Source organism: Trichoplax adhaerens, genomic scaffold (assembly GCF_000150275.1).
Source record: "Trichoplax adhaerens TRIADscaffold_1 genomic scaffold, whole genome shotgun sequence".
In the NCBI taxonomy this organism is placed as follows: domain Eukaryota; kingdom Metazoa; phylum Placozoa; class Uniplacotomia; order Trichoplacea; family Trichoplacidae; genus Trichoplax; species Trichoplax adhaerens.
The window spans coordinates 4,347,492-4,358,523 of NW_002060943.1; the positions used below are offsets into that span (position 1 = coordinate 4,347,492).

The 11,032-nt window shown below is 29.8% G+C and overlaps 1 protein-coding gene across 1 annotated transcript; it reads left to right on the forward strand.

The window, feature by feature from the left end:
• Positions 1–9,238: 9,238 nt before the first annotated feature.
• TRIADDRAFT_9531 (uncharacterized protein) lies at positions 9,239–9,409 on the forward strand (the record flags this gene model as incomplete). The annotated part of the gene is made up of 1 exon (XM_002107795.1): positions 9,239–9,409. A coding segment is annotated over one exon (171 nt), but the record flags the coding sequence as incomplete, so codon positions are not given.
• Between the last annotated feature and the right edge of the window lie 1,623 nt (positions 9,410–11,032).

Consider the following 11,032-nt stretch of genomic DNA (forward strand, 5'->3'; position numbering starts at 1 on the left):
AAGAAAGCTAGCCATAATGGAACCCTTGCTAATGGATACGACGATTGCAATGATGGTTGTATTAGTAATTTATCGTCACCTCAATCACCTAAACGTGTGGCTATTCCATTAATTGTTCACAATGGAGAGACGTTTTTAACATCTAAAAGTGATGGCACTCCTCATCATTCCTACTGATCTTAGAACATATTCATTTCAGGTTGATTATTTTAGTTAAAATTACTGCTACTTTATCGTAAGTTTAAAAGATGTCTATTAGCAAATATTGCAAGTAATGCAGCTTAATTGAAAGTTGAAAACAATTATACTGTAATAATGATGTTACTGTACTAATTTCATGATCAGCTAAATAATATGAGTAACTGTTCAAGAGAAATCTGAAGTTGAGTTTGTTTGGTAGGTGTTTATATACAGGATGATTAACACTATTTAGGGACGATGTTAGTTATCTTTTAGCCACTGTTACCTGTTAATTTATCTGCTCAAAATCGTAGTGGCTAATTTGTGACGAAGAAAGTATCTTTAATTTCTAATCTTAAAGTTTTGATTTATCTGATTATGATATAATTGTCATCTATGTGAGATCAATTGATCGGTAAGCAATGTCAGTGACACTTTTGCAGAGTGCATTAATTTCGGCAAACCTCTTATCTTTATTGGTAACTTTATCCTCGATATCGTCTTTTAATTTACTGAGACTGATTTAAAATTTGCAAATTCATGATCCAAAAGAAACGGGTGCAATCGTAATTCTATCCGAAATTTCGCGTTTATTTACTAATTTAACAATGATTTGATTTTAATAAGAAAAAATTCTCAATTTATCTGCAATGATTTTGAACACGGGGCATTATGTTCGAGTTTAACTGTGTTCTTTAATATAATTAGATCAGTAGAATAATGGTCTGTATGCTGATTAATACTGCTTATTATTTAAAATTAATAAAAATGATGGAATCGACTACTCGATATAGTATTTCTAGCAATTTTAAATACTTAAAATGAGAACAGTATGATGAAATATATATTTAATTTTACGTATAATGAGTATTAGAGTGTAAGTGAGATATGTAAAATAGGTTATTATCCAAGTACATCTTTTTACAGGTAGTCAGTGTTGTATATACTTATTATATAATTGACTGAAACTGCTATAAGCCTAAGGAATTACTGAAAATACACAGAAGGGCTCAGAAGAGCTTGATGGTGTTCTACTGTATTTCGTTATCCATGATTGGCAAAGTTGTTTTCTACATGGGTTCACGTACAGAAGTAAGGTATAGCATGCAGTATTTGAAGGAAATAGTTAAATTATAAGTCGTTCTTTCTTAAAGTTTTATCCATTTATATTTCATTAAGAAAGCATAGGCCCAATGTTGTCATCTGCGATAATAATAACAACCTTATATGCCAAGATCTGAGGTCTACTATACGGAACATTATAAACACTATGCAAATCATCATAGTAATATTAATTAAGTTTTTGACTAGTTTATGATTACTGTACTACAGGCTACTGAATATGCAATATCGTATGGAGGAATATGTAGCCAGTGAACTATTTGCAATTATAGTAATACACACAAAGCCTTACTGAACTGATCTTTAAATTTGTCAACATTAAATAAACGGAGCTTTAGAAATTGCAAAATTTCAGCAGATAAGTAGTACACAACTGGTAAATAAAATGATCCATAAAATTGACCTAGCAACAATATTACTATAAAATCACGCTGCTTACATAGTTCCTCGTGTGTTAGCCAATTATCTTCTTATTTACTTTGTGAAAGAATTTTAAAAATTTAAAAATAAAGAACTTAAGTCCTATGAAGTATACTCAAAAATTATATGTATAAGGAATATGCTCACATATCAATAGTCCAAAAACGAATTTGTTAAAATAAAGCTATAGAATACGATGGTACTTGGTGCAGTGAATAATTCCAATAAAGGTTAAAATCCTTGGGCGCTGTAAACATCTTATAAATAAATTATAATTTGGCAAAGAGAAGACTTTGCTAGTTGATTATTAACTCTGAGACTTGTCCAATATGATCAAATTGTAACTTAATAAGGAAAATAATTTAATTCATTGAAATAAATACTACATTGGCGAGAATTAATTTACTTATAAGTACCTATACAGAACAAAAGTTAACGTTAGAAATCTTCATAGGATATAGCACAAATTGTAATTTAGGTGAAGCAGCAGTATCTGTTTGGATCTTTCGTACAATTTTTAGCTTGAAAAGTTGGCTAATTCTACTACAGAGTTTAGATCATGTAACGATTGTATCTCATACAGTTGCTGTCTCTCAGATCTCTATAGTCAAAATCTGACTATATGAAATTCGCCATAGATATACTGTTGTGTTCGACATCATATTTATTAAAATTAATAACAAATTGGTAAGATTGCTATATTCAATCTTGTAAGCAATCTATCTGGGGAAATTTAGTGTAGTCATTAAATGAAAATTCCCTTTCAGGAAGGAATAAAATTTTAATTTCTATATAATATCATATGATCTGGTCAGAGAAAACAAGTTGAATCGAACACAAAAACATCGCATTTATTACGATTATAGTTTAAACAAAAGATTTATTACTATAATATTTTAGCAGTAAATTTATTAAGTGTTTTAAAAAAATCGATTATGTTATAGTATGCTGTATTGCAGCATGTTCTACTGTGTTAGTAAAGCTGTAGCACTTGCTTGAACATGAAAGTGACTCAATAATTGAGATACAGGTTACAATTTTTTCTAGATCACTAAAATTTTAAAATATATTAGTAGCTCCAGTATTTACAAGTTAACAACTTGTAGGTTATATTAATAAAATATCTATACCTAGTTTTGTTAAAAGGGTTAATTTCTATTTTCTAGGTTGATATCCAAAGGGCCAAAGGCTAAATATTTGAAAGCTGTTAATGCGCAGGGATTCTGATGCAGCTTTTCATATGCGTTCTCCATTTGATCTTTCATCCTATACTTTAAAAATTAGAAAGTCTTGGAAACATATAATAGTAGTAAGGTTGAAGTATTTCTCCAAATAAATTATAGTTTAATATGCTACTTTTATTACATAACTATAGAAATGAACCTACAGGAATATATTAGATTGATATTTTCTCAAGTATAATTTCAGGGTACAAACGGATACATACTCGTACGTATCTCTCGCTCTACTTTCTTGATATTTCTAAAAAGTAATAAAATGTTTTGCTTAATCTTTGCAGGATAAAATATGTGTAAAGATGAAATTGACATATCTATCTAAATAACCAGAAAATAAGATTAAATAGCATAATCTCGATATTATGATCTTCAATAGCACTTTTGTGATTAATACCGATTAATTAATCAAGATGTATATTCAACATTTTGCTATTTTTAAATTTTTTAGCACAAAGCGATCTTATCCCACTATTTTGCTAAACAATTAACTTTGCGTTCGTAGTAAAATTTTTGGCTAATATTATAATCTATTTATTAGAATTACATGTAAGTTTGCAATAAGCTATAGGACTTGTTACCGTCTCAATTTCAGTTGATTTCAAATTTAATTAACCTTAATGTGTCATCTGAAATTTGTGAATTGAGGGTGTTAGATTTATATCTAACTCATAATTCTGAGCCTACATAAAAGAGTTTTGTAAATAGATTCCTTCAGCGATAATGATGAAATAATATGTACATATCTTTTAATTTAGACTACTTTTAGCAGCTGTAATGTTCAAAATTGCTTTTGATATCGAAATAATTCGAGTAAAAGTTTATATTAGCAAATGAATAATATCATTATCCAAAATATCGATAGAACGTAGGTGTAGGTAATGATGGTATTGTCTTAGGCAATGATTAATAAAAGTAATTTACAGTAAGATTCGTAGTTACGTATAGAAATTCAATAAATTTATCATAGTTCTTATTAACTATTATAGAATGTTATTATCTAAACTTGCTGTTACAATAATTAAATTAAAATTTGATGTTGAACTAATGAAATAGTCTTGAATGATTGGTGTTGATATAGAGAGTTTATATTATCATGTTGTTTACTAAGAGTGGCTGCTATTCAGTCTACAGGCATGTAAAATTACTTTATTAATTATATTTCACTATCCTTTGTTTTGTTATTGAATTTGCGATATTATCGTTCCATTTTAATATCTATCATCGAACAGGAGATTAACAATTTCAGATGACCAGATTTAAGACATATTGTAGTTCAATCAAGGAAGAAAGATTCATCGCAATGCTAATATGTTTTCATTTAACTCCGCAATTCGTAAGCATTTATAGGTTGAGTTCTACGTATATGATATCAACCTCCTAAAGCTCTGTATATGACAATATTAGAGTATAGTTTTAGAAAAAAATTTCTTTATGCTTACTGCTTGTGCTATAAAAATGGTTTACGATACGATTAGTTGTGAAGTATATCATAAGCAAACGACGTATTTCCTTCATCTAAAGTAAAAAAAGTAAAAGTTGTTTGCATAGCTTACCTTTTGAAGAGTTCTAGAACTTTAATTTAATAAAAATGAGTCAGTTGTTAATGATCTATTGATTTGTATAATACTTCAAAGAAATAATAAGACTTGACTTGCACTGATGACTAATTATATTTATGCCTAGATTTCTATTGCTTCTATTTCAAAATTATCAATAGAATACAGTATTTTTAAAAATTCGTTTTGATTGTTTGACAATCCTATTGACCTCCTCAATAATTAACTTGTAAATTTTAAAAAATTTCAATAGGCGAGTCTGCTTATTCAATGAGGAAAAAATAAATCAGAACCATTTCCTCATTGTCTTAATTTTCCTTTCATTTTTAAGATCTTCAAGCGGTTTTCCATATTGTTATATTGGCATGGGCAGACTAATGTTGAACGTTGAAAGATAAAGTTAATGTATAACTAGTTTTTTAAGTTTAGTTAGCGTATTCTATGGTCGATCTACAAAATGTTGGACTATCTGACTAGTTGATAACAATGAAGTTAATCAAGAACTGCTTCGATTGCTTATTTAAAGTTACATTTTTATAAGAGTTCAGTCATGGTTAATAAATCTGTAATAGTTATTTCTTCTAGGTTATGAAATATCAATACAACCGTAAACAGACATTATAAAATTGGCGACGTGATACAAAATCTTGGACGAGACACGAAGCAAACGGAATGGATTAACACCTGGAGATTTTTTAAAATGTAAACAACGAACTATATAGACTGTTGAACGATTTCATGTCAGATCTATTTACAAATTAGAATCTAATCTACCGTGCTATCTAATGGATTGAATTAATCTTATCATGTTATGACTAATGTATGTCATTACTTTATCGATCATTCACGAAGTCTTATGTGGGAGGTCATGTTATGAAGAATGATATTTTAAACTTTTGGTTTTGGTTTGGTTTGGTTTGTATCCGCACTATTTCTAACATAATTTAATGGTAGATTTTGTTATTACCTGAAAAATAAGGATCGAATTATCAGAAAATTCCATTTTATTCCTGCTTCCGATCTTATGGTAGTAATGATATATCACAATCATTAGAGTAGGAGTTGGACATATCCGCTGAACCCCTAAATTTTAGATGTTGGTTCACTTGTTTACAAAACTTGCTATAAATCTGTCAGTTATATCCATCTGTTTCAGGTTAATAACCTGTCATTTACGAGAGATGTTCAAAATTTGTCATGATCTAGTCTTTGTTAACAAATGTTAAAAATCTACCACAGATAGATAAAATTATAAGAGTATTACAGTCATCAATATGTAATAATTTAAGCGTAAGTCTTTGTTGATGTGAATACTGAATTTCATTTCGTAGACATATTACAGAATTTTATTAAAACATAATATTGACAATGTCAATAAAGGCGGAATATGTAAGTATAAATGTTTAAATTAATGTTGTAATTTCTTGGCTTCCAATTTCTGGAATTGATCATTGCATTAGAATGGGAGCTTTATGTTATGTAATTGGTTAGGCCATTTTTGCCGTTTTAATTTTAAAATCGTTAACGTGGCCGTCTTGAAGTTTGGCTAGTAGAAAATGTTTGAGCAGTTGCAAATATATCAGAATTCTTGATTTTTAAAGTTATGATAAATCCGGCGGAAACGAACAGATTGCTTTAAAGTTATCAGTCTAAACGAAAATATACAACTACCTCGTTTCCTTCCATCCTTCCTGAATTGGCGGAATATATCAGACTTCTAGGATAATATCGATAACCATTATCAACTTTTCAATAGTACTGCCCGCCAAGTCGGACAGGTAACCCTTCCTTGGCATGAAAATTCATCACTAACTTGATAGCTGGTTTTGATGAATTAACATAACATTAAGAAATGGAATAATTTGATTTACTGCTGCAAGCAGTATTATCGCAACCGGCTGGATGCATCTTTATTTATGACAAAAGATTTCGTATAACCAATATGCATTTATTTATTAGCAAGTTGCGGTAGCCAATGTCACGTTTTACTTCTTTATTAACTGTATCATCGCTGATCAATCTGCATCCGTTATATTTCATTTATAGACTTATAATCTAGTTATGTTTTGCTGATTTGGAAAAATATTTTGATAAAATTATTACGATAAACATACGTGACTACATTTTTGGCATGATAGACATCTATTCTTTTTTCTATGTTATATTTTAGGTTAAAAATGAAGTAATAATAAGCAATCGTTCAGTTATGTAATTAATACTTGTTTATGATGCGAAAACGGTCGATCCAATACTGAAGAATACTCTACTGCTACATTGAGTATTTATCGTATCAGTCCACTTCGGTGAACTGTTTCTTTAACAAAATTAATTTTATGTTTTAGTAAGAATTTAAATTGATTCTACTGTATGTATTTTTAGCACCAATATTGATCAGGTCATACTTTACAGAAAAGGCAAATTAGAATTGTGCAGTGTCCAATGCAGTTACTATTTAATTCCATTGATAATAATTATAGGTAGCAACTTCAATACCTTAAGAAAAAATTGTAACTAGTACTATAAGTAAAGATTGTAAAAAAAGTAGTTAAAATTGAATTATACCTTTAAATAATGAAAAAAGTAATTATGACATGGGAAAAAAAATGAAATAATGTGTAATTTAAAAAGCAACATTACAATATCTAGAAATAGACCTGTTTCTAGTTGTTCAATGTATTGATTGATGTTATATAATTCAATTTTCTTATATATTTAAATATTAGGTTTTCTTTATTAAATGCAAGCTAAAGTTTTGATTTAATTAGTTGCGATCTAAATAAAAAGTTGATGGAAGGACCTAAATTTAGAAAACAATATTAAAATATGGAACAATAGTCTCCTTTAGAAGGCTAAAAATATATTCTCAATAGATGAATAAGAGACTAAAGTACCGCGGGCTGATTATTAAGTTTGTTGTTTACAGATTATATTAAACGGGGTTATCAGTTCAAATTGTTATAAACAATCTAGTCGACTTTAGTTCCATTTCCTCTATTGATAATGGATGTGTGCAGTTGTAATTCTGTGTGGGCAGGCTGTAAATTAATTGATCCTTTTGGTATCTTGAAAGAATAATAGAGACAAACAATGCTTCTAAAAATGTCAAGTCGCGATTGCATGATCATGCAACTCATGGTTTATTGTCTTGGTAATACAATTCGGCTAAGCATCAAATAGTTAATCTACTTCAAGTCATTATGTAGCTTGGTAACGCTATCTTTAGGTCTAAATGTACTGAATTTTAATAGAGATTATAAAAATGGAGAGGAAGTAACGTCACAAAATTTATTTGTGCTTCATGATGGATATTTCCTCGGTGTAGCTATATATAAGTGTGCTCATCTAATGCATTTCAACGTCAACTCAATCAGTCTCCAAGTTGTAGATGATCGAACGCTCATGAAGATTACCTTCATTTGATTTCATATTGGATCACGTTTATATTAAAGCATATCGTTACATCGTTGGACGTAAACTACTCCTGTATTCCTTGGTTATATACTTGAGTGCTGTAGTATGATTGACTATTCTTGGCTGACATTATACTGACTTTAGGATAGTGTTACCTCGTTAGTCTATACAAACAATCCAATTAATAACTATAAGGCTTGGTGGTGGTCGTATCTGATAACTACTGCTCTTCAATTCTCACTCGTTCCTAGTTTCCTTTTAGAACCTCTCTACCGTCTACGAGATAGATCAATATGGCAGTTGGCCATCCAACTCACAGTTCATCATTTTTTATTGATAACATCATTGGCAATCCAAATCAAAGCCAACCATGGTCTGCCTTAACCAAGATGGATAAGAAACATTGTCAATCTCAGCAAATATTATCAGCTTCTTCGTCAACTTCACAAAATTTATTGCAAGCTACGTTGCAAGATGCTCCTCCAGCTACGTTGAGACGCTCATGCAAACTACAAGTTGAGGATTCTAGTAAGCCAGTAGCCAATCGATCTGATATCAACATAGATTCTAGATTGCGTCATCTACAGCAACACGGTATGCCTTTGATTATTAACCACTTGATCGACTTGCATATTATTGCTAGTGGAGACTTAATATATGGTTATTATATATTATACAATTACCGGATCAAATCTACTATATTGCTGTAATCAGTTGGATACCTATTGATAGTGTCACTTTGTGTCATCATCATTACAAGTTAGCATCAATATAGTACTATCACGTTATTCCTTACGAGTAGTATTTCATAAATAATCAAGACTAACATTATGGAAATTACAAGTTAAAATATTCAAATCAATTCAAGTATTCTACCTGTATTGTTTATCATATATTTCTTTTTATTTATTTGTGATCATTTCTCGACCATCTGGAGCAATAGCGTTAGACTCCTAATTGATATAGTTTTACTACTGTAGTTATTATTAAGGCATAAAATATTTTTATTCCTCGTAAAATTAAATTGATCGAGTACCATATTACAGTAGTTATGAAAAGCCAACATAAAAGGAGCAACTGATAGAGTAATTTCATTTTTCGTTGTTTGTTATTATTTTTATTATAGAGAAGCAAGAGGAAGATGAAAATCGAGTATTGTCTCATAAGAAGAAAAACAATCAAAGCGATACCATGAAAAAAGACCACTTTCCTATTGGTAACGATGATCTTGAAGAATCTTCTACTGAACTTCTCAGTTCATCGATCAAAGATGAACAAGATGAAGATGAATCTTCATCACGACAACATCATCGACGACGAATTCTATTCTCATCACAACAAGTAGAAGTATTGCAAAATCGATTCCAAATTAACATTTATTTGTCGCCCATTGAACGTGAACAATTAGCAAGAAAGCTTCATTTATCACCTAAGCAAGTTAAAGTGTGGTTTCAAAATCAACGCTATAAGAAAAGAAAAAAGTTTAAACAGTCCATGCAAGATTCCTATATTAGCATCGTGAACACCATCGTTACTTCGAATCCGTTTTATGCTAATCCTCACTATCGTGCTCATCCATTGACACGATACCAGCCAATTTGTACTACTAGTTATAAGTAAATTCTCATCAATTTTCCCATTATGCATGCGTAATACCGTATGATCATTGCTTTTTTTTTCAATTTATTCGTTTTATTTGTAGCCAAAGCCGTAGTATAATAAGTTGATTAAGTACCGTTCTTATTGTTATTATTAAAGATGATTTGAAAATGTTACTTTGTGCTGTAGTCCTAATAGTATCAGCCGCTATTTAATGATGATTATCTGCCTGTTTACTACGAGCGTCTTGATATACCTTTTAAGAGTTATAAGACTGCTGCTACATAGTAATTGTCTTCATTATTTGAATAATAGCATTGTTAATGAAGGTGCTGCTAAAGTGATAATATTAATTAACCTTCGTGTTCAGCTTTATTCCCCATCGCTATTATATTATAATAGAAAACCCATTTCCATCATTGTAACTATAACGTTTAATGCTATACAGAATTTATCAAACTATTCTAATTTCCCTCAAATTAAATGGATATTAACTTGCTGGTAATGACTATACCAAATATTAGTATACCATGCTCTTTAATCAATTAATTATAAAGCATTGGATGATACAGTTACCGATCATATAGGAACTATCCGCCGCGAATATCTTTACACTTTTAAATAGCATTAAAAACATCGACTTTTGGACTTTCTAATACATTCCAGTAGCTCTTCAAGATTTTTCTCTTCATTTATTTCATTTTTTAAAATCTTGTCGATGCTTCAAATCATCAATGGGTATCTAATAGAATAGTTACTTTTAAATTTGCCATCGTTTTCGTTCATTATTGTCTGGATATCTTCATATTTTTTCTTCTATGAATAAGTAAAGATATTGGTACAAGGGAGATTTGAACAAGTTCATTTTCTGGCATTTTAATGGATCCTTTCTTGATTGGAGCGATGTGGCTGCAATATTCTCCAAGTAAATGAATTACAAAGATAATGTTATTATTTCGCTCTATGGATTATTACAACAAATTTCTCACATTGGCAATAGATTTACATCGTCCGATTATGGTAACTTTCGCCATTATTTGAAATTATTTTTTACTAGTCATTGGGTATATTTTGTCTGCTGTTATGGTATCCTTCTAAATGACGTTAAGGCTTATTATATTGAATTTAACTCATTTCAAAAAGCAGCACTAAACATTTCTATAGGTATTTTCTGATCTTCATTATTTCATGTTATCATTCTCTTATGCAATCTATATGAATACCAACGTATACCATTGATGCAGCTGCTTCCTCCACAATTCTAGTCCATTATTTTTTTTTTATCCTAATTCTCTATAATTTATTGTCCAGCAATAGCCGCATGATTATCAATTAAGACGAGTCAGCAATTCATTCTATTCTTGTTAATTAATGCACCTAAACTCTATACTACTAATATGACATGATAAATTACAAAAAATACCTATTTTAATCTTCCATAACATTATTTTTTCGGTACAATCTTACTTAATTCTTGTCAGATGATGAAAATGATAATTAAAAATA